This window comes from Schistocerca nitens, chromosome 5, assembly GCF_023898315.1.
Source record: "Schistocerca nitens isolate TAMUIC-IGC-003100 chromosome 5, iqSchNite1.1, whole genome shotgun sequence".
In the NCBI taxonomy this organism is placed as follows: Eukaryota; Metazoa; Arthropoda; class Insecta; order Orthoptera; family Acrididae; genus Schistocerca; species Schistocerca nitens.
Window position 1 is genome coordinate 571,652,416 of NC_064618.1, and position 26,014 is coordinate 571,678,429.

The following is a 26,014-nucleotide window of genomic DNA, read 5'->3' on the forward strand; positions in this document are numbered from 1 at the left end:
CCCTGTCCTGCTTCACTTATATCGGTACATAGTCCGATCAAAGCTGTATTATGGGAGCCTCGCCGTCTCAACTCCATCCATCATCGGGGGTTACGTCTTGCGACCGGAGCATTCTATACTAGTCCTGTCGAGAGTCTTTATGCTGAAGCCGCCGAATTACCATTGATCGACCGGCGCTACGTACCGCTTTGTCGGTATGCCTGCCGGCTGTTGTCAATGCCCGACCATCCCTCTTATCAGTCCTCCTTCGACGATTCTCTCGACCGTCAGTATGGGTTGTATGTGTCTGTCCTGCTGCCCCCTGGAGTCGCTTTCGTCGCCTCCCTACCACCTTCAGAGAGGGTGAGCGCCCGACACCACCTTGGCTCCAGGCTCCGGTTCACATTCATCTTGACCTCAGCTCGCTCCCGAAGGAGGGTACTCCGGATGCAGTGTATTGCTCACGATTTGTCTAACTTCGTGCGCGACTCGCCAGTAACACTTTTATTTACACTGATGGCTCCAAAACTGACGATGGTGACGGCTGTGCCTTTGTCGTCGGGAGCGTCACCTTTAAATACAGGCTCCTCGACCAATGTTCCAGCTTTACGGCCGAGCTTTTTGCTCTCCATCAGGCCGTTCAGTATGCCCGCCGCCACCGCCATTCATCGTATGTACTCTGCTCTGATTCACTCAGTGCTCTTCAGAGCCTTGGAGCTCCATATCCAGTCCACCTTGTTGCAACGGATCCAGCAATCCCTCCATTCTTTTGCTGATGATGGCTCTCCTGTTAGCTTTATTTGGGTTCCAGGCCATGTAGGAGTGCCTGGGAATGAGGCTGCTGATGCTGCGGCCATGGCAGCAGTCCTTCTGCCTCGGCCAGCCTCCCTTTGTGTCCCATCGCCTGACATTAATGGGGTTGTTTGTAAGAGGCTTGTGTCATTATGGCGAGATACTTGATCGTCGCTTCAAGAATGCAAGCTTCGGGCCATAAAACCGTTCCCAACAGCTTGGACAACCTCCTCCCGACCATCTCGGCGAGAGGAGGTCCTTTTGGCCAGGTTGCGGATTGGGCTTTGTCGGTTTAGCCATCGCTACCAGCTATCCGGTGACCCCGCCCTGCAGTGCCCTTGTGGTCCTGCATTGACAGTGCGCCATGTTTTATTGTCGTGTTCCCGTTTTAATCAATCTCGTGTTGTCCTGTCTGTCATCTACTTTACAGGAAGTTTTAGCTGATGACGCTCGAGCAGCTGCTCGTGTTCTTAGTTTTATTACTTTGACGGACTTGTCCAAAGATACCTAACTCCTTTATTTTATCTGCATCTTTGTAAGAACTTTCTGGTGTCCCCCCACCCTTGAGTTTTACCAGATTATATGTGCACTTACATTTGTGACTGGGCGCTAATGACCTTAGTAGTTGAGTACCCTAAAACGCCACAAAAAAAAAAAAAACACTGAACGAAATGAGGGTCTCTGAACCCCTCCTTGGCTGCATAATCTGCGCTTTCATTCCCCGCAATGCCCTTATACCCTGGCACCCAGCAGAGAGACACTGCCTTCCCCAGCCTTTGTAGCTGAAGGGAGCATCCTTGATGTTCTGGACTTCATCTGCTGAGTACAAGCGTCGTAAAGAGTGAAGAGCACTCACGGAATCGGAACAGACAAATAATTTAACACCCATAACACCTCATCTGTTCCAGTGCTCACAAGATCGTGTAAAATTCCGCGTGGAGTACAGTAAACGCGTAAGACAAACGCAACTTCAGGACAAGACAGGGAAAGCAGCAGCCAACGGAGTCCCACTGTTTGGACCCATCCGTGAAAACAGCTGCACAGTTCTGACGCTATTACAATGTCATAAAGCAATAAATGAAAACGTATGCAGGAGAATGAGGGGGAATTAAGAGTAGCGAGGAACTTAAATGCCTGACGTGGCATGAGGAGTCGTGGTTCCCCATCCTAAGCACAGAGACTGGATATGAGGCAGTTCCTGAAAGCGCCCTGATCCTCCCATGATGGATAGCGCCAATAACGTTCAGATAAACTATCGCTGAGCCCTACACTCTGCACCTACAGTCTACCCGCGATTTCACGGAAACCCTATAAATCTGGAACATATGCGCTCTGCCTACTCACCAGGACCTGTGCGTAGGACACACGATGTTCAGTGCCTTAGGCTTAAGAAATGATTTCGCAAAATAGTAATTACCAAATGGTTCTACTTCTTTAACTGTTACTTAATTTATTCAACGTACTTGTGGTGTGGCGTGACAGGGCGTCAGTGATTATAAATTCTTAACATGTAAAGATTGCATTTCATAACTAGAACAGCAGAATTCATTTACAAAGTGCAAGTGAAAGTTCTTGCGAATAAGTTTGCGGGCTTTCCTTTAAGAAATGAGAAATTATGATGGTGTGGTGGTCATCACCTACGTACGCTCCGACTCAGAGTTGTAATATTAAAAGTTTTGGCTGGTTTCGTTATCTATGGGGTGGGATACGTAGTTGCCGCATTACAGGCCAAATACTGCTGAGTCTCCGAAATTTTTCTATCCTCCGCGAGCACACGCTAACTGCTCCACTGTCCGTCATGCTGCACCATCCCAGACTCTTCGTGTCCTGTGCCGTACTCTTCTCCCACTTCCGTCCAGTCTCCCCATTCAAGAGAGCTGTGATTGGCTAGAGTGCTCCCACCACGTCTACAAGATAACGCACATTCACAAACATAATGAAACACATTCGAAGTACTGGATTTACATTTAAATAACTTGAAATTAATTCAATATTCCTACGGCTGGACCATAAACACGCTCTAACACACACTATTAAATACATAAACAAATTAAACATACATCAAAGGAATAGGACAGAAGGTAGCCAGTAGCCTAATGTCCCTGTGATTTCTAAAACACAGTAAATATTTAACCAATTTCTTCATGAATAGTATGTATCGAATATAAACAAAGACATAGACGAATAAATATATTTATAAGCATGCTGCTAACGTTTTTTTCGTGTAACTGCGAAGTACTTATGGCCCGACGCGATCGATAGTAATCAGCCACTTTGACCCCCAATAACCCGCGTACTATTAGTTACATGCCTGTATTTCATACCAATTTAGGTTAACACTAATAGCTTTCTAAAGACACATCGATCTATGGAATCTTTTTAGATTTTGGAAATTCGTTGGTGGGTGTTACTTGTGTAATTTACCATCACCTACTAAACTTTAAACTAATAAAGATATTGAAAATCTGATTACACCATCAGAATCGTCATGCAAATAACGGTAATGTACATGTTTGTTTGTGAGATATCATGATTCATGTGGCTACTATTAACTTCTATATGAACTGTGAAATGTCTGCCATTGATGTTTCGCGAAGTCCGCCATGTTTGTCACTCCGGTATGTCTCCTTCATCGACACAACGTCATCATGGAATTCCCAGCCACACCGCTGGACCACACGCTGGGGCTGCCTCTCCTGCTAAGCCAACGTTTGGCACCACATGGTTGCTGCTGGGCCGCGACCCGCCGAGAGGCTCCAGCGTGGCCATGCTAACTCCGAACTTAGAATATTTTCAGGGCACCACAACTCGCCCTTTACCCCACACGCCTCCAGTTATTAACATTCTGGCTTGCCAGAATGTTCAGAAGTAGCACCCTACAGTTCATATAAGTACATATGAAAAAAATTTCAAAGAACAGAATAAAGTGATTAAAACGACAGGCTAATAGTGTTTACGAGATTTTTGTAGTGGTGTGGGAGCAGCATGAATTTAGAAATAAACTAACACAAATTATGAATGAAACGGCATCTTAAATAAATGCCTCCATTTCTGTTATGCATAAACAATTTTTTGGACAAGAAATAACTTTTTAAATGCACTTTTACTTAGGTACGATTTTGTCAGCATTTCTTGTGCCACTCACTCAGTGCTAAGGCGCCTCCTTGCACTAATTTTTCCGTCGCACTACACTCGCTCGCACGGATTTTGGCACAGTGTTGATAAACTCACATCAGTCTTCTGACCAAGTGCCTCGCAGAAATCGTGTCTGCCTCTGAATTACGAGCTCCACTATTTATCGTGACAAATTTGTCTACAACGAAAACCAAAAGTAGAAACCCATCAACAAGCCATTTCCCAAAACCAACCAGGATCATCGCTAGATTCCCTCCAGTGGAAAACGATACTGTAGGAACAAAGTCACAAGACAAATGACTGAATCATAGTAAGCTCAAATTCCCACAAGTTCTATTTAATTGACTTTGAGCAATCGTTCCTACATCTACGCACCAAAAAAATGCGTGAACGTACAATTTTAGTACCCTTCAAATTGACCATTAAATTCTTTGCCACACTCTTATACAAAGAATAAATCAAATATTTTACTTAAATTCACGAGGTCAGTACCTCCATGCACCCTCAGTGCCTAAACTTCCCACTTTTGCAGCGTACAGTGCCACAATAACTGCCTTTTCTCATTCTGAAATTCAAATTCTAGGCATTTCCCTACACAATTAAGCGAAATATTGTATTTGCACAGGAAGTCAGTTCCTAAAATTACCTCCTTTACTAGACCACTCACTACAAAACATTCTATCTCGAATTTATTTTCTCCACATTTAAATGATAAAAGTATTTGTTGTCTTATTGGGTTACTCATACCACCAACTGACGTTTTAATCTGAACGCCAGTGACTGGGAAGATTACTAGTTTCCTATTTTTGATCATGTTAATAAAACTTTCCAACACCGCTGACACATTACTACCTGAATCTAGAAGTACATCTACCATTTCTTTGCCAACTTTAATTTTCATAATTGGCTGTACATTTGCCATTTCCTTTCGTTCTAAATATTTATCCCTTAAGAAATCATTTTCTGCATCTCGTCCCTTCTCTTCCAATTCTAGCCTACATACATGCTGTTCTATCCATCCCTCGATCTCAGGTCCATCCCTAAATAATTCATAAAATATTTCCTTCACCTCAAATGCATTCCCTCCCTTTTCGAAACCTCCAGCAATTTTAAACTACTCTAGTTTCCATATATGATGCAGTAACGACCGTAACGTTCTACCATACCAACGCCAGTCAGTCTCACTAAAATCACACTCCTCCTTCATAAAACAATCCGTACGAACTTCATTACACAAACAATCGCCATCCACACTATTTACTTCGGTCCCTCTAAATTTTCTGTTAGTCCTTCTACACCTTTTGCCGATTCACTACCCACAGCATGCACAACTTTACTGTTTTTTCCCCTCAAAAATATCGACACTTGCAGCTTCAACAAAATTACACATCAGTTCACTGTTAAACACTTCATCTTCCCGAAATAATACATCGATGCCTAAGCCATCATCACCATAAATATTCATCTCAGCAACCTTATCTGCTGATACACCATTCAAATCACTACATAAATTCACCTCAGAAACCTTACTTTCCTCCGTCGACAAATTAACTTTACATAAATCGTACATAATTTTATCCTCCACCGCTACATTACACAAATTGCTGCTACCTTGCCATACAATTTTGGGACTTCCATACTTGCTACATTCCGCTGTGATCGGGCAAAAATCAGTGCACGCACACACGCACACGCGCACACGCGCACACGCGCACACGCGCACACGCGCACACGCGCACACGCGCACACGCGCACACGCGCACACGCGCACACGCGCACACGCGCACACGCGCACACGCGCACACGCGCACACGCGCGCACGCGCGCACACGCGCACACGCGCGCACACACGCGCACACGCGCGCACACACGCGCGCACACGCGCGCACACGCGCGCACACGCGCGCACACGCGCGCACACGCGCGCACACGCGCGCACACGCGCGCACACGCGCGCACACGCGCGCACACGCGCGCACACGCGCGCACACGCGCGCACACGCGCGCACACGCGCGCACACGCGCGCACACGCGCGCACACGCGCGCACACGCTTCTACACTTTTCATCCCGATTATCTCCCGATTATACTTTACATACATTCTCACATTCACACTCTGACAAACGTTTTAAATCCACACATTCTTCAATAAGTTTCGTTTCGCCTTCATTTGTGACTAGAAAAGCGTAAATTCATTCCTCCGAAGTATCAATACCAGTAGCTTTTACATCATTACATAAATTACCATTACTCTGTTCCTTTAAACAGAAATGATCTACCTCCGATACATTTTTAACTTCAACTGCTGGCGGCGCCAACGCTAAGCCTCCCTTAGTAACATCGACGCTTTCCGCCGAAACACAATCATCCTCATTTGCAGTTGGAGAGACAAAAGCTACGCCGCCTTCACTAACATAGACACTTTCCGCCGACTCACAAATACTTTCTACTACATCATCTTCCTTACTGCAGTCGCCAGCCAGGGTGGTCGAGCGGTTCTAGGCGCTACAGTCTGGAACCGCGCGACCGCTCCGGGCGCAGGTTGGCATCCTGCCTTGGGCATGGATGTGTGTGATGTCCTTAGGTTAGCTAGGTTTAATTAGTTATAAGTTCTAGGGGACTGATGACCTTAGACGTTAAGTCCCATAGTACTCAGAGCCATTTGAACCATTTCCTGCAGTTGCTACTGTTTGCTAATACCTCTCCAGAACTCTCCACACAATTTGCTTTCACAAAATTCATCTCCTTTTTAACGTCTTTTTGAACCACTGAATCCTTCCATTCATCACCATTCATATACTCATTCATTACTTACATCATTACCCGCAAATTTATTCCCATTACTTAAATCTCTCAAAAATCTATGCATCCGCCGTTCGCGCCTGCTTTTCTTGAAAGAGCCACCTATATAGCCTTTCTCTTTAACATACTCCATATTACATATTTGTTGCCTTTCTCCAAACCTATCATTTCTATCATTACCGTTAACTCCGGTCCTTTTCATTGCGTGTTCAGATCGCCATCCCCGGGCCTGAGATGTGGCGAACCTCAGTTTCCCGACCGTTTGTTACGGGATTGCACTTCGCGCGATTTCCCCGTCAGATCTGCGTTCTTTACTTGGATCTCGTTCACGGAAATTTTCACTCCTGTTTGTTCTCAGACCATTCTATTCATTCCAGCTACTATCTCACTGAGGATTCCTTTGATTTCTCTCACGATTATTATTTTGATAGTGATTATTTGGATCCCATTTTGATAACTACCACCCGGTTTGCTCTGAGGTCTGAACTTCAAAGCCTTCTCTAATTTTTCTAAAGATTGTAGAAATTCGTCCACGGAATCACATGGACTATGGACAAGATCCCACTGCAAATTTTCTGGTAATCGCCTTTTTAATGTGGTGATTTTCGTTAAAACCCCCAACGGATTTTTCACATGCATACGCTTGCAAAGTTCACGCTTGCAAAAATCTCTTATCGTCCTATTACCGTACCTGTAACTTGGCCCGTTTAAGAATTCATTTTGGATCCGCGTCTGTTTTGCCTTGCTCCAAAATTTATTGACAAACCACTTTTCGAACTCTTTGTACAATTTACACAAACTACATCTAACATTTGCCCAAGAATGTGGGTCTCCCTACAAATGCCGTTTAACGTATTTTATTTTGGCTTCGTCCAACATGCCGTGAACAAAACCGTCCCTACACGCAGCCAAGAAACTTACTGGGTTGTATCTCCTGTCATCTGTGTATCATTTCACAGATCCGGTATTTGCCCAAGGGATATTTATAACCACCTTCGCCTGCTGGGAGGCTAACGAATTTAAATCACTTTTTATCTGTTGCATTTGTTTTTTAAATACCTCCCTCCTCCTCCCCCCCCCCCCCCCCTCACCTACACGATTGGCAACGTCACTAAGAGTGAAATTTACATCGTTTTTATGAGAATTTTGCCCTTTTATACAGTCGCTTACCTTGCGCCCAAGTTCCGTCTGTATCTTATACATTTTTTCCCCGATATCTTTTTCCACTGATTCGATTTTAGATTTTACTATTACAACTTCGTCTGTAATTTTCCCCGTATCCACTCGGACACATTTTATCATCAGTTGCTTTATCAAGGCTTTTTTGAGGTTACCCATATTGTTTTCAACTTCCTCTTTCACAGCGGAACCTATTTCAGTTCGCATTGTACCAATATCAGCCGTAATTGTATGAGTAACTGTTTTCAAGGTGCCCATACCTGTTCGCAATGTACCCATATCTGTTCGAACTGCACTGATATTACTTGCCCTTCCCTGGATCATTTACATTAGCTGAGACATATTTCCCCCACATTCATTCTCCTTGCCTGAATTCCTACTAGTTATACTTTCGCGCTCTGATTTCGGACTAACTGGCTCACTTAAGTTTTCAGAATTACACATACTAGGTGACTGTTTTACATTCGCGAGATCTATAAGTGGAGCTTGAACTGCAGTCACACATTCTCACTATTTGCGCATGCACTTATCTGATCTGAAATGGTTCCCTCTGCAATGGTGAAGCCGTCGGTTGTAGTGGAAGTTGACATTGAAGACCGCCCTGGAGTACTTGAAGTTGCTGCCGTCGTATTGTTGATCTGCGTCCACCAAAGGCGAAATTGCCTGATGTAGTTGTGGCTGCTGCCGGTTACCGCGTGTTCCAACCGTCTCGGATACCGCCGTACATTAAACGCGCTAACCGCTACTGTTCCCTGCACTCAACTTATTTAGACTCTGAGCCCCCACACAAATTGCCTTTAACGTGATAGATTAGGACCTCTATCGATACCATGTGTTATTTATGAAAATTACTGCGTAATTTCACAATTTCCAGAAACCTAGTTGCTGAGAAAAAACGATCTCTCACTGTGTTTTCTGAGAGTTTCACTCTACAGAAATCTCTACTGGGTTTGCAAAGGTTTTTACACTTCCCTTAGCACTAGATTACAGAGAGCAAAGGACTTACCACTTTGCAGGGCACAAATCCTGGACGAGCCTCCAACTGTGGGCTGTCAAATAAAATGACAAAATGATGAAAGGATGTGAGGGTGGTGGCCCTCAACTGCGTACCCCTAGACTCAAAGTTGAAATATATTAAATTGAAATATATTAATTGAAATATATTAAATTGAAATACACTCCTGACAATGGAAAAAAGAACACATTGACACCGGTGTGTCAGACCCACCATACTTGCTCCGGACACTGCGAGAGGGCTGTACAAGCAATGATCACACGCACGGCACAGCGGACACACCAGGAACCGCGGTGTTGGCCGTCGAATGGCGCTAGCTGCGCAGCATTTGTGCACCGCCGCCGTCAGTGTCAGCCAGTTTGCCGTGGCTTACGGAGCTCCATCGCAGTCTTTAACACTGGTAGCATGCCGCGACAGCGTGGACGTGAACCGTATGTGCAGTTGACGGACTTTGAGCGAGGGCGTATAGTGGGCATGCGGGAGGCCGGGTGGACGTACCGCCGAATTGCTCAACACGTGGGGCGTGAGGTCTCCACAGTACATCGATGTTGTCGCCAGTGGTCGGCGGAAGGTGCACGTGCCCGTCGACCTGGGACCGGACCGCAGTGACGCACGGATGCACGCCAAGACCGTAGGATCCTACGCAGTGCCGTAGGGGACCGCACCGCCACTTCCCAGCAAATTAGGGACACTGTTGCTCCTGGGGTATCGGCGAGGACCATTCGCAACCGTCTCCATGAAGCTGGGCTACGGTCCCGCACACCGTTAGGACGTCTTCCGCTCACGCCCCAACATCGTGCAGCCCGCCTCCAGTGGTGTCGCGACAGGAGTGAATGGAGGGACGAATGGAGACGTGTCGTCTTCAGCGATGAGAGTCGCTTCTGCCTTGGTGCCAATGATGGTCGTATGCGTGTTTGGCGCCGTGCAGGTGAGCGCCACAATCAGGACTGCATACGACCGAGGCACACAGGGCCAACACCCGGCATCATGGTGTGGGGAGCGATCTCCTACACTGGCCGTACACCACTGGTGATCGTCGAGGGGACACTGAATAGTGCACGGTACATCCAAACCGTCATCGAACCCATCGTTCTACCATTCCTAGACCGGCAAGGGAACTTGCTGTTTCAACAGGACAATGCACGTCCGCATGTATCCCGTGCCACCCAACGTGCTCTAGAAGGTGTAAGTCAACTACCCTGGCCAGCAAGATCTCCTGATCTGTCCCCCATTGAGCATGTTTGGGACTGGATGAAGCGTCGTCTCACGCGGTCTGCACGTCCAGCACGAACGCTGGTCCAACTGAGGCGCCAGGTGGAAATGGCATGGCAAGCCGTTCCACAGCACTACATCCAGCATCTCTACGATCGTCTCCATGGGAGAATAGCAGCCTGCATTGCTGCGAAAGGTGGATATACACTGTACTAGTGCCGACATTGTGCATGCTCTGTTGCCTGTGTCTATGTGCCTGTGGTTCTGTCAGTGTGATCATGTGATGTATCTGACCCCAGGAATGTGTCAATAAAGTTTCCCCTTCCTGGGACAATGAATTCACGGTGTTCTTATTTCAATTTCCAGGAGTGTATATTAAATTGAAATATATTAAATTGAAATATATTAAATTGAAATATATTAAATTGAAATATATTAAAAGTTTTGGTTGGTTTCGTTGCCTAGAGGCTGGGATACGTAGTTGCCTCTTTACAGGCCAAATACTGCTGAGTCTGCAGTATTCGATAAGAATACACAGATGAATCGGATGGTCGAAGGTTTCTATCACTCGGCAATTGCGAATTATTAAAGTAACATATAAATTTATAAATGAAAGATTGCAATTAAATAAAATATACAGATACTATCTTAACTTTAAATGAGTACGATAGTAGTACTTTTGAGAATGCGGAATATTTCTGCAAAACACTTATTGGTGTCGATGGTCCAGCAATTAAATTAAATATAAGTTGAATAACAGGGAAACAACTGATTCCTACTTAACGTAATTAGTTATTAACAACAATAACATAGCTCGTGAGATATTCACTTCTGAACGCATAATACGTCTTCACTGCAGAAGCCACAGAAATCACACAAGAGCACAGGTCGGCTCTCCGAAATTTTTCTGTCCTCCGCGACCACACGCTAACTGCTCCACTGTCCGTCGTGCTGCACCATCCCAGACTCTTCCCGTGTCCTGTGCCGTACTCTTCTCCCATTTCCGTCCAGTCTCCCCATTCAAGAGAGCTGTGATTGGCTAGAGTGCTCCCACCACGTCTACAAGATAACGCACATTCACAAACATAATGAAACACATTCGAAGTATTGGATTTACATTTAAATAACTTGAAATTAATTAAATATTCCTACGGCTGGACCATAAACACGCTCTAACACACACTATTAAATACATAAACATACATCAAAGGAATAGAACAGAAGGTAGCCAGTAGCCTAATGTCTCTGTGCTTTCTAAAACACAGTAAATATTTAACCAATTTCTTCATGGATAGTATATATCGAATATAAACCAAGACATAGACGAATAAATATATTTATAAGCATGCTGCTAACGTTTTTTCGTGTAACTGCGGAGTACTTATGGTCTGACGCGATCGATAGTAATCAGCCACTTTGACTTCCAACAACTCGTGTACTATTAAAGTATTTCATACTAATTTAGGTTAACACTAATAGCTTTCTAAAGACACGTCGATCGACGGAATCTTTTAAATTTTGGAAATTCGTTGGTGGGTGTTACTTGATTAATTTATCATTACATACTAAACTTTACACTAACAAAGATATTGAAAATCTGATTACACCATCAGAATCGTCATGCAAATAATGGTAATGTACACCTTTCTTTGTAAGGTATCAAGATTCATATGGCTACTATTAATTTCTATACGAACTGTGAAATGTCTGTCATCTTTGGCACTCCTGGCATGTCTGCTTCATCGGCATGTAATTACCCACCACATGGCTGGACTAAGCGCTGGGGCTACCCCTCTTGATAAGCTAACGTTCAGCATCACGTGGTTGCTGTTGGGCCGCGACCCGCCTAGAGGCCCGAGCGCGGCCACGCTAACTCCGAACTTAGAATATTTTCAGGGCGTCACAATTCGCCCGTTACCTCTCAAGGTGGAGGAAGTAGTATCTAAATATGATTCTCATACACACAAGCGGCTAGTTACCACCGTCAAAAATTGGCGTATTCACATAATGTGAAAAAGATGCCAATTGAAAAATTTGCTAGAAATCATTTCCTTGTATGTTAGTTTCTTGAGAGGTGATCTAAGGATTACACCTATGCATCGATTTAGACATACGACAGATATGCTTGTGACATAAACTGTGCTTAAACTAAAGATTTGAATATATCAGATGGCTTGTAAAAGAATTCTAATGCAATGGTATTTGATAAATTTCGTATTATTCAGTATGTGTAACAAATCGTTACTTCATAAACGTTTACTTTCAGCCTGTGAATTTACACTCATCTCACCTGTTCAGAGCAGAGAGGGTTACTGAGGTAAACATTATATACTTGTAGTGCTTGGTTGCAGAATTAAGTATTTAAAAATGACAGAACACACATTCACTCTTTGGATTGGATACAACAATTTAGCTTTGCTTTTCCACCAACTTGGCCCGTAACACACAAACTTGAATTTATTTGCAGTTTTTTGGAAGGCGAACCGGCAACTCGTATGAGACCGATCGCGAGACAATGTTATTCGGTAGAAGAATTTCAGAATGTTTTTCTGTCAGCGTATTGGTCGAAGACGACACAGCGCGGAATCCGGGATCAATTAATTAGCTTACCGAATTATGAGAACTCAAATTTTCCCACTGTCACGCAATTTTTTGAACACATGGTGCAACAAAACCAATACTGAAGTGAGCCATACAGTGTATGAGCACTTATCCAATTGTGTATTTCTAAATTACCACGATCGTTAAGAGTATCGCTCTTAACAGGACAGCAGAAAGAAAATATTTCGGCTTTTAGAGATCTGTTACAGCTTTTGGAAGTTAAGTAGTCAGACTATTCTTTCATAAACAAAAATTTTTCACATAACCAAGGCCGACAAGCATACGGCAATTACGATCAAATGCTATTTAAAAGCGAAGGTGATAGACGCTCCAGGACTGACAACCACCAGAATTTTAATAACAGACAGTTTTAATTATCAGTATCATCAAAATTATCAGCAACAGCAAACACATTTTGGCAACAATAGAGGCTTTTCCCCACAACAGCATCAAAACCAGCCGGTTAGCATACCTAACCAACAATGTAGTTTGCAGGTCAACCAAGCTTTAATGTTTCGCCGCCTACACGTATAGCGTCAGCTCCAGCAAATAGTAATGCACAGCAACAAGGAAATCACGGTCTTACCAGCAGCAGAATCATCCGCAACAACAGATCATCATGAATGAACCAGACAGTAGGTATCATCCCGAACCTAATGCGTCAGGACGAAATAGCAGAACAGTAGAAATAGTTAAAATGCCACAGCATCCTCCCGCAAATAACTGCCCCTCAGAAAGAATTTGACTAGATAAAGTACAGGTTGCATCTTCCAACAACGTAACCACTACTTTTGACACGCTAAATGTTATTCACGAAAATGTTATTACTTTTGACGACATCCAAGACACACTCTTGCATGAAAAACCGGTTATTCAAAAAGCCATTTCCCACCCTGTAATTGAAGTAAAGATTGGAGCATTCACATTTTCAACAGTAATCGATTCTGGATCACCTATGTCAGTTATAAATGAAGAAACTTTCAGCGAATGTAACAAAGAGAATACCTATCCTACGTTACGATTAGGCAAAACTAAAGTGAAAGGAGCAGTATCTGGTAAAGGAGTAGATCTAAAATTACACACTTATCGTTTTGTATTGCAGGTCATACGTTCCACTCAAATTTTTGGATTGTTCCCTTATTGACAACAGACGTTATTTTAGGTACGAATTTTTTGGTACAATACGACGCAATTATTGACTTTCAAAATTCCTATTGAATGTTAAAGGATGAAAATGTACAACTGGCATTAGAATTTCAGCACTCTTTACCTGCAGAAGAACAAACAATTAATCGGACAGAGGTCATTTCTGCATCACGTAACATAGACTGTCATTCCACATTGTTCACAGATACGTATGTTCACAACTACAATACACCAGACGAAGCAGACTTCGACGTTATGCAAATGATTTCTGATAAAGTTAAACAGTGTAGCGCAAATTCAGACGACGAACGTACGCAACTACGCAAAATTCTTTTACAGCAAGCTCCAGTTTTTGACAACATCCCTGGTACTGTGTCTGGTTTTATGTATGAATTTCAAGTTAAACAGCACGACACGTTTAAAGCCAAACATTATCCCATTCCATATATTCACAGAAAACAAGTTAAGAAAGAATTGCAAGCTGTGCTTGACCAAGGAATTATTGAACCGGCTGCTAGTCCGTATATAAACCCGCTCCATATTGTTAAGAAAAAGGATGGCTCACTTCGACTCGTACTTGATTCGCGTCACATCAACGACATTATTATTAATGAAACAGATCGCCCACAAACACTAGAACAACTTCTACAGAAATTTCATGGTACTGCTATTTATTCCACATTAGATTTGAAATCGGGATTTTGGCAAATTCAGCTCCATCCGAACTGCAGAAAGTACACAGCATTTCTCTGTTTTGGTGATTGTTATCAATTTTGCAAATTACCGTTCGGTTTAACAATTTATTCAGCAGCATTTATTCGCGGTTTCAACGCTATACTTCCGACAGAACTTAAAGACGGAATCACAACGTATGTAGACGACATTCTTATCGCAGAAGCTAACATAATCTGATTCTTGAACAACTGTTGCAAACTTTTCGTGCACAAGGACTCAGAGTTAATTTTAACAAATCGCATTTTGGCAAAACTTCCATAAAATTTCTTGGACATGTAATTTCAGCAGAAGGCATTGCGCCTGACCAGGAAAAACTTCGAGCTTTACGTGACATTACTGTTCCAACGACAAACAATTTCGCAGCTTTCTGGGATTAATTAACTTTTTCCGTAAATTTATTTATTACTCTGCTTTAGACACCCCTAGATTATGCCAACTGACGGGTAAAATCGCTATTTGGTCCTGGGATAGCCAAGCACATTCTGAATTTGTTAATTTGAAACATGCCTTGTTGAATGCACCTCTTTTATCACACCCAGATCTTACTAGAAATTTTTCTATTGCCACCGACAGTTCTAACACCGCTTTAGGCGTACACATTTTTCAGGAAATTGAAGAGGATGGTACTACAGTAATTGAAAACATCGCCTTGCAAGTCGCATTGTCACCTGCCGAACGCAATTATTCTGTTACAGAACTTGAAACATTGTGTTGTGTGGGCATTCACGGGATTCAGGCATTTTCTTTATGGAAAACATACTACCGTTTACACAAATCATAGAGCTATACAGTTTTTACTTTCAGCTAAATTTACACATGACAGGTTAAGCAGATGGAAACATTATTTACAGGAATTTAATTTTACAATTGTTCACATTCCCGGTACACAAAATATTGTAGCAGACGCACCATCCCGTTCTCTCAGCAAGACATCGCAACCAACTTCTGCCAAGCAAATTTTAGCGTCCTGTACATCCAACAAGTTGCATTTGAAAATTTCATTTCGTCGTCATTACGAGACATAGCACAGGAGCAATGCAAAGACAATGTTTGGAAAGAAATTAAACACCTTTGGCAAGATAAGAATAACGTTACCATTAGAAACAATTACGCTGTACGCAATAACATTGTTTCGCCGCTCTCACCCTGACAGCAACAACTGGTTATTATGCATTCCTGACGAACTTGTTAACAAATTAATTTGGTATACTCATTTAAGTTACGCACATTATGGAGCCAGAAAATGTTTTCTTATACTGAGCCAGAACTGTTATTTTGCCAACATGGAGAAACGTATTCGACGAGTTTTAGCGTCATGTAAAATCTGCCAGAAAACTAAATCAGACACGACTTCACATATTCCTCCGTTACATCCCATTGTACCCGTCAAATTGAGAGAAATGGCCGCTGTAGACATTTTTGGTCCGATTCCCAGATCTAATAGAGGATTTTGTTACATCTTTGTCCCTGTTGAACTCACTTCGAAATTTGTTACCTTCACTCCGTTACGCAAAGCTACTGCTAAAACTGTTTCGAAAGCATTTGTAAAACATTTTCTATTTCATGTAGGGCATGTATTGAAAGTAATTTCCGACAATGGACCACAATTTCGATCTGTGATATGGACCCGTATGTTACGAGCTAGGAACATTTCTCCGATCTATATATCCAAGTATCACGCTTCTTCGAACCCTTGTGAACGACTAATGAAAGAAATTGGTAAACTATGTAGAATATACTGCCATAAGACATTGATTGCGATACACGCATACTCTCATTCCAGGATGTAATTAACTCCATACCCAATGAATCTACTAAGCTATCTCCGACGGTTATACTGAAAAATGTTGAACCACCCAACAAAATTAAAGAATTAGTATCCTTTCCTACATCTCGTCGACCACGCCACCATGAAATAATTGACATTGCGCTGAACAACATCAAACGTGCCGCAGAGCGCCGGAGATGACAGTAAAAACAGGTTTGTACACTCCGTGACTTTCACATTGGACAGAAGATATTAGTATGCACACACTATTTATCCAACAGAGGAAAGGGTAGATGCAGTAAATTTGAGATTCTATACGCAGGTCCATATACAATTCGCAGCATTCCTCACCCAATGTAGTACATGTCGAAACTTTGAGAACCAGAAAAAGCAAAGGGAATCACCAGGTCTCCAATATTAAATCCTTTATTGAATGAACATACTTTGATTTATCACACTGTAATGCCACTTCCTGATATTTATATGGCCACTTATGCAATTATATTTATGTGACTACTTAATGGTGGTATTTTTTTTCTTGGCAAGTGCCCAGCAAGATATGGTTCGCAGGTCGCTTTTCTTGTCGTTCGACATCAGACCGTGCACATTTTCCATTTTTTGTGTATATATGATTGTTTTCCCATCGAAAGTAGAATTTTTTCTCGGTACGTATTATGAAATTGACACTTTGCCTTATGATATCTCAACATCTTGACTGTTTTACATTTTTTGCTACTACATTATGATACTGTGTGTACATTTTTTGCACTTGAAAACTGTATGTTTTTGACATAATACGTTTTGTTATGCTATGCTGTATGCTTATATCACTGGAAACAAGTTTTTATTTAATGGCTATATGAATCAAATGCAAGATACTAATCCATATTCATCATTTTCAGAAAGCAGTAACATGTAAAAGAAATAAATTAAACAAACCACAGTGGTTTACTATGAAATGGAAATTTCACCATCGGAATGAACGAAAGAAAATGCAATACTGTGTCATGAAGAGTAAACGGATCAGAATTAACAAGCATTAACATGAATATACTATACACACTGTATAATATCAGTCTTAACTAATTATTTTTCTTTCAGAATACGATGCGATTGATGCAGGTTGTCAGACAGAACTACACATGTTAATTTTAGTGGTGAAATATGCTAGAAGTAAGAAACTCTATACTATATGAAATAGTGAATGGTAATGAATAGTTGTGTGACGTAAATGGTAATGTGAATATGAATAATGAAGTGTCTATTTTTTGCAGATGATGATAAATGTTGATGAATAGTTATATGAAGTACATGGTAATATGAAAATGAAGTTTTTCTTTGCAGATAATAAGGATGAAGATTATACATTTTCTATTAATTAAGAGATGCTATATTTCTATTAAGAGATGCTATATTTCTATTAAGAGATGCTGTGTAGTTATTAAAGTATTTGTTGCAGTTCCTTTTGACAGTCTGTCTTAAGTCGCATAGAAAATGACTGAATTTTTTGGAAAGACAGCTAGAGTACATACATATTAAGTACACATTTCATTACCTGTTAATTCGAAGTTTACTACTTTTCAGCATAATATACATTTTTTCTTTCGGGTCAATAGTCCATTTTGTATTTTTTTCATGATCTTAATATGCTATAAGCCCCTAAGTATGAAACCTGTTATAATACTTGCGTTTTTTTTACCCAGTTGTATCATTCTTGAATGTGATCACATTTACACTACTTGTTTCATAACCTTGCTACAGCTGACTCATGACAAATGACGTTATTAATCCTTATTTCCAGCAATAAGTCAAAAGCAAATATTTTCATGCCCCAGCAATTGACTATTTATCCCAATGCAATGCATTGCTAGCACAAAAAAAATTTATTACCAGTCCCAACTATTACCAGGAAACAATTAAATAATGCTACCAGTTTAAGATATATTTCTAGTCCTATATACAATGCAAATTTCTCTGATATATTGAATCCATTATATCTATGTATTATTGGACTACAGACCTTGAGTAATAGTTACAATGTGTTACATTTTAAATATGTGTTATGTCTCTTGCATGATATCATATATAAAAACTAACAGCTTGATGCTACACACAATAACTCTTGTTTTGAATGATGACTTCTGAGTAATACTGAATGATGATTTGTAATAATGCATAAATGCTATGCCAATAATTACTGTAATTAGATGACTTATGAATAATGTTCTGTAATAATTACTGTAATGTGATGACTTGTGCATAAATGCTACACCAATAATTTCTGTAAATAATATTTTGTTATACTCTATAAATGAATGTCAATAGTTATTGCAATGATATGAGTTATGAATAGTGTTTTGTAATACTCAATACTTACTACATATTTAATAACTAGCCAATGAGTGCCAATAATTATTCAAATCAGTTGATACACTAATGTAATTCTGAATGATGACTAGCATAAGACTTAATGTCCTTCACATTCTGACCTAATTACCACCAATTACTGCTATATCCGTATGTCCTGCCCATCCTCATGATCATGGAGCGCTATATTTGGTTTGTGCACTAATTCTACGTTGGTGTAATATTATGGATTCTACAAGAATGTGGTGTTGACATACTAAACTGTCCACCACCTTGAACGACGGAGATGTCTTTATGGTCCTACTGTTTGGTGTACCTAATGTACTACCAAAATGATAACATACAATATTAATGCAGCATTTCAGTGTCTTGGCTACACTGATAAATACTTCAGGGAAGAGAACTTCAGATTCTCACTTGGTGTTGTGCTTCTGTTGAAAGATATGGACTTTCAGTGCAGCTACGTGCAACCTACTGTGCTACAACCACGATGCAATCCTTCCCATTCCTTTCCTAGTCCTTGTAAAATGATAGAATTTTACAGTGTTTATACACTTTATTTCATTCGTTAATGTTTTCAGTTCTTGTAAAAAAAATGCTAAAGACTTATACAGTGCAGGTGCACTTCATTTCATTTATTAATACGATCAGTTGTCCTAAATATGCTACAGATTTTTCCAGTGCATGTGCACTTTGTCATTTGTTAATACGTTTTGTACTCATTGCTTATACAGTATATTTCATATCTTAATGTTCTGCACTTATCAATAATGTATACACTCTGTGACTGTAGACTTAGTAACTAAATAGATTATATAAAAATTTGTTGCTCATGGCAAGTCCAATTGACTCACCATCGCTGCCGAATTTTTGCCCCCCCCCCCCCCCCCGGCCAGCGGCCAGTGGAGGGTTGTGTAAGAGCTCCATGATTAAGGAATTTGTTGCTAGTGCACTCAAGCAGATGTAATTTCGATGGACTGCTCACGCACTGCCTGCGATATGTAAGGTATAAGAGAATCTCAGACCAGAGAGCAGTGTTATCAGCAGTAGGAACTGTGTGTTAGTAGCAGGAAGTAGTAGCTGGCAGTCTGTGTATCGTGTTGGCTGGGCCGGTCGTGGTGGAGCGATGGCGGAGCCTGAGCGTTGTAGTATAAGTTAAAAGCAGCCTCGCGCATATGTAGTATTGTTATATCAAGTCCCATGTAAATGTTTAAAAAAAATCTCTTAACAATAATCTCTCATAAAAAGTAACTTTTGACAATCATTCATTTCAGTTTATAGAATTTACCAATTTCTCCAATCCTTGGTCATCCTGATTATTGAAAGGAAAAATCAGTTGTTTCTTTTTATACATGCGAAATCTATCGGGCAGCATTGCACAGAGCTGCGCCAGAAAAATTTCTTATAGGAGCAAATATATATACGTGTTACCTGGCGACCTAATTGAGGTAAGATTTTTCAATTTATTCAGAATGAATTTTCAGGGCCATGACGCAGCACTGCTGACGTCCTAAATTTACCAGTTTAAATTCACACTCAATTATTGATAGGTTATAAGTGAGCCATAATTTTATTGAGAGATAAGTCACATTGTATTATTGATAGGTTTCGGAACTTATCTGTTGGGCAGTTACACTGAATGTGAATTATAGAATTATATTTTTTACTGTTGGGAGGTTATTAAATAAATATCTTTCGGATGTTACAACCTGCAGGCCATGTTGGGCAATGGACAACTTGGAAGTCCCTGAATGGACTGAGATCCGAAGTTGGAAGATAAAACGTTAACTTGGCAAGATGAGGATACACTGATCCAAATGATATTCGGTGTGACTGTGGAGAATAGACAATTCGGAACATGCTATGGTGTCGATTGTGCCCAGTCTCCTATACAAAAGATTATCTTTAACAAGCAACAAAAATGCACTGGAAGTGGCAAAGTTTTGGTCAAAAGTAATTTAATAATAACTGTGTAAAATGTATGTCAATGTACGTTTCTGACATAATAATAATAATAATAATAATAATAATAATAATAAACCGTGGAGGCCCGGGAAAAGAATAGGCCTCCGGTATGTTCTGCCAGTTGTAAAAGGTGACGAAAAGAACAAACCACTAATAGGGCTAACCCCCCCTCCTTTTAGTGTGACTAGCTGGTTCAGGACAGAACTAAAGAAGCCTCTGACAAGCGCCATCATGGTCGGGGATGACCCTTGAACCCTATGCCCGCCCACAATGGTAACAACACTGCTAGCCAACTGGAAAATGATTTAAATCTAAATGGAGGTGTTTTGCAGGATATGCTTCCAGCAAACACCCTACAAGGAAAACAGACAGAGGATGAGATGGTCAGATGAAGTTAACCGACACCTAATGTTCTGTTATTATGAAGCAACGAACCTAGGAACCAACACAACTGGATACAGATCACAATATACACAACATTTATTACCAGATACCCAGAATTAAAATTTTTAACAGAACAACGGTTAGCTGATCAGATCCGTGTAATAATTAAAAATAACAGGATACCCCAGTGAGAATTAGAAAACATCAAACAATATGTACAACAAATACTGGAACAAAATAATGTGCAATTAGAAGAAGAAAATACAGTAATGGACTCATACATCCCAGACCAAAGAAACAAACAAACAAACAAACAAACAATCTGAGGAAAACCAAATCTTAAGACAGCCACCAGAACAAGCATAAATAGAACATGAAGTGACATGTTAGATATAGAAGAAAAATTTCAGCTAACATATATAGAATACAAAGACACAAATACAGACATTAGACCATTCTTGAATAGACCGCCAAATAACCCACAAGTCGAAACTACAAAAACTATCAACACAATCATACACAACAAAATAAATGAAAATACAACCATGGAAGAGTTAAAACTACTGGTTTATATAGGAGCACTCACTAGACTAAATATACACACTAGGCAGAGATCAGAACCAACCAACATACAGAAGAAACCCACAAAACCAGCATGGCAACACAGGCTACAGATCAGAATAGAAAAACAAAAGACATTGGACAGCTAACACAATTTATAAGAAATGAAATATCAGACAAAAAACGAAAAAGTTTAGGTAAAATCTCACAACAAGAAGCGATAGAGCCATTAGATGAAAAGAAGAGCAAGTATTGGCCAAACGACTTAGAAGATACAAAAAAAGTGAAAATAGAAGGAAGCAAAACCAAACATTCAACACAAACCAAAAGAAATTTTACGATACAATAGACAACACACACATTAAAATATACAATGCACCAAACATAACAGCCATGGAACACTTCTGGAGCAACATATGGTCAAACCCGGTACAACATAACAGGCATCCATGGTGGATACAAGCAGAAACAGACACATACAAGATGATACCACAAATGCCTGAAGTGATAATATTGCAACATGAAGTAACCCGAGCAATTAATTCTACTCACAATTGGAAAGCCCTTGGAAATGATAAAATAGCAAATTTCTGGCTAAAAAAAGTTCACCACAACACATTCACATCTAACTAAACTATTTAACAGTTACATTGCAGACCCATACACATTCCCTGATACACTTACACATGGAATAACTTACACGAAACCTAAAGATCAAGCAGACACATCAAACCCAGCTAAGTATCGCCCCATAACATGCCTACCAACCGTATACAAAATATTAACTTCAGTCATTAAACAGAAATTAATGACACATACAACACAGAACAAAATTATAAATGAAGAACAAAAAGGCTGCTGCAAAGGAGCAGGAGGATGTAAAGAGCAACTGACAATAACTGCAGAGGTGACATATCAATATAAAAGTAAACAAAGGTCGCTACATTACACATACATTGATTACCAAAAAGCTTTTGATAGTGTATCCCACTCATAGTTACTACAAATATTGGAAATATACCAAGTAGACCCTAAATTGACACAGTTTCGAAACATAGTAACGAAAAATTGGGAAACCACTCTTAATATCCAAACAAATGCAAATAATATCACATCACAGCAAATACAGATTAAGTGTGCAATATACCAAAGAGACTCATTAAGTCCTTTCTGGTTCTGCCTTGCTCTGAACCCAATATCCAAGATGCTAAATAATACAAATTATGGATATAATATTACTGGAACATGCCAACACAAAATCACACATTTGCTATACATGGATGAGCTAAAACTACTGGCAGCAACAAATCAACAACTCAACAAATTACTAAAGATAACAGAAGTATTCAGCAATGATATAAATATGGCTTTTGGAACAGACAAATGTAAGACAAATAGCATAGTCAAGGGAAAACACACTAAACAAGATGATTACATATTGGATAACCACAGCGACTGCATAGAAGCGATGGAAAAAAACAGATGCCTATAAATATCTAGGATACAGACAAAAATAGGAATAGATAAAAGAAATATTAAAGAAGAACTAAAAGAAAATATAGACAAAGACTAACAAAAATACTGAAAACGGAACTGACAGCAAGAAACAAGACAGAAACAATAAAAACTTATGCTATACCAATATTGACCTACTCATTTGGAGTAGTGAAATGGTGTAACACAGACCTAGAAGCACCCAATACACTTAAACGATCACAATGCCACAAATATAGAATACATCACATACATTCAGCAACAGAAAGATTCACATTAAGCAGAAAGGAAGGAGGAAGGGGATTTATCGACATAAAAAACCTACATTATGGACAGGTAGACAATTTAAGAAAATTCTTTATAGAACGAGCAGAAACTAGCAAAATACACAAAGCAGCCACTCGTTTAAAAACATCAGCTACACCATTGTAATTTCATAACCACTTCTACAACCCTTTAGATCACATAACATCAACAGATACGAAGAAAGTAAATTGGAAACAGAAAACACTACATGGCAAGCACCCGTATCATCTAACACAGCCATACATCGATCAAGATGCATCCAACACATGGCTAAGAAAAGGCAATATATACAGTGAGATGGAAGGATTCATGATTGTGATACAGGATCAAACAATAAACACCAGATATTACAGCAAGCATATTATTAAAGATCCCAATACCACAACAGACAAATGCAGACTTCGCAAACATCAAATAGAAACAGTAGATCATATCACAAGCGGGTGTACAATACTAGAAAATACAGAATACACCAGAAGACATGACAATGTAGCAAAAATAATACATCGACATACGAGTATGCACCACAAAATGTACTGGAGAATGATTAATACAAATTATACTGGAACAGAACCATTATAACAGATAACACACCACCACGTAGCAAACCTGACATCATACTCACCAATAAAAATAAGAAATTAACACAACTAATCGAAATATCCATGCCCAATACAACAAATATACTGAAGAAAACAGGAGAAAACATTGAAAAATGCATCCAACAGGCTGAGTAAGTCAAGGACATGTGGCATCAGGATAAAGTTGACATTATACCAATTACACTATCAACTACGGGAGTCATACCACACAATATCCACCAGTACATCAACGCGATACACTACATCCAAACGTATATATAAAACTACAGAAATCTGTAATTAGTGATGCATGTTCAATTACCCAAAAGTTCCTAAATGCAATGTAACATATACCGTACAGTTAAAAGGATCAAGGTCTGCGTCCCTTTCCACTTTTAACCAGATATAACGTCTGAGAAAGAGATAATAATAATAATAATAATAATGCTTAGTTATCCTCTGTTCTATTGGAACCATGCCATCCCCCAGGAGGATATCTGGAGGGGTATGTACATTGATTCAGACATGTCAGTGACTCGATTTCCCTTCATACCACACTGTAGGCAATGGCGGTGCATGTGCAGACGACCCTTGCATCCTCACAGCATACCGTTTATCTACCACTAGGCAGGCCAGTGAGTTGACCACCTTAATCCCCCTTTCAGCTATTTGGGGCTTTCAATCTGCATCACTTGCTATGGGGGAGTAAGACTGTCTGGTAGGGCTCTTGGGCTTGAAAAGCTTCTTAACAGCCATGACCTATCTCTCCTCAGTGGGGTTACTCCTATACATGATACCTCTTCAGCTACCAGCCTTACAATCTCTTACCCAGTCTGGAGGCTTCATTGCATTGAGCACCACATGACGATCTTTGTGACAGTGACCAATTTCTGGTGATTTTGCCACTTCCTAACCACAGCCAACTGGCAGTTATATGCCTGTGCTGTTACCTTCGCCCCCTCCCCCCCCCCCCCACTCTGTCAGAATGCATCGACAAGGTAGTGCAAACCCACATCACTGGAACTGCTGTTCCCTTCTACAGGCTTCTTCCAGTGCTGGGTATGCTATGGTGGTCCAAAGATATTGCCACAGCAGCTCAAAATCTCCGAAGAGCTCTGCAACCGTTAAATCGACGTCCTTCACAGACAAACTTTCCCACTTTTAAGTTATTTCATGCTAAGGATAGCTATCTAAGACAATGGTGGAAGGAGAATGGCTGGGACTCTACAGTCTGTTACCTGTAAATGTTATCCTCTTCATCCCAGTTTTGGGCCAAGCTCTGTAGTCTTCTGTGTCACTGAAGATACAGAAGTGTACCGGATTTCTTCCTGCACAATTGTCTTTGTACAGATGCATTGGTTCCTGCTGTACACCTTGTGGCCCTCTTTGCGACTGTATCGGTATCTTCTTCTTATGTGGCTGCTTTCTGAATATGTAGGTGACAATTTGAAGACATCATTTTCTTCTTCAGCTCTCTCCATGGCAAATTACTAAATCCAGCTGTTACTGACAGCAACTGCTTCAGGCTCTTGACTTGTTTCGTGATACAGTCCCAAAACCTATTTCTGTTCACAATCATATGCTCTAGCATCTGAATGTTACACAATGACTCCATCTCCTCATGGTTTCCAGCAATATTTGGCCCAAGTGCAACTCCCTTTTGCAATGGCGAGATTTTCATCATTCCCATCCTTCGACTGGGGCAGAGACCCAACATCCCTTCACAGTTAATGGCTGACTAAACTCACCAACATGGTTTATAAATTGCTTGAAGTATAGCTGTACACACATACTCCGGTGTCTCTAGACATTTTGTCCCCCTATCAGCATGGTTTTCAGGAGGGACGATCCACACAGATGTGGAAATGCCTATCTGACAGGCTTTATTCTAAATGCCAACACTTAATTGAAGTACTATTTGACCTACTCGAGGCACCATAACATTTTACTTACCCTCTGTGACTAAGGCTCTTGAGGCACCCTACAAATTTT

At 40.7% G+C, this 26,014-nt stretch overlaps 1 protein-coding gene across 1 annotated transcript in view; it reads left to right on the forward strand.

Annotated features, from left to right (window-relative positions):
* Positions 1 to 3,374: 3,374 nt before the first annotated feature.
* The window catches only part of LOC126260586 (UDP-glycosyltransferase UGT5-like), a 128,163-nt gene continuing 105,523 nt past the window's right edge, over positions 3,375 to 26,014 (forward strand). The window contains exon 1 of the mRNA XM_049957922.1: positions 3,375 to 3,389. Coding sequence (XP_049813879.1) covers positions 3,375 to 3,389 — 15 coding nt within the window. The remainder of the gene's footprint in view (positions 3,390 to 26,014) is intronic.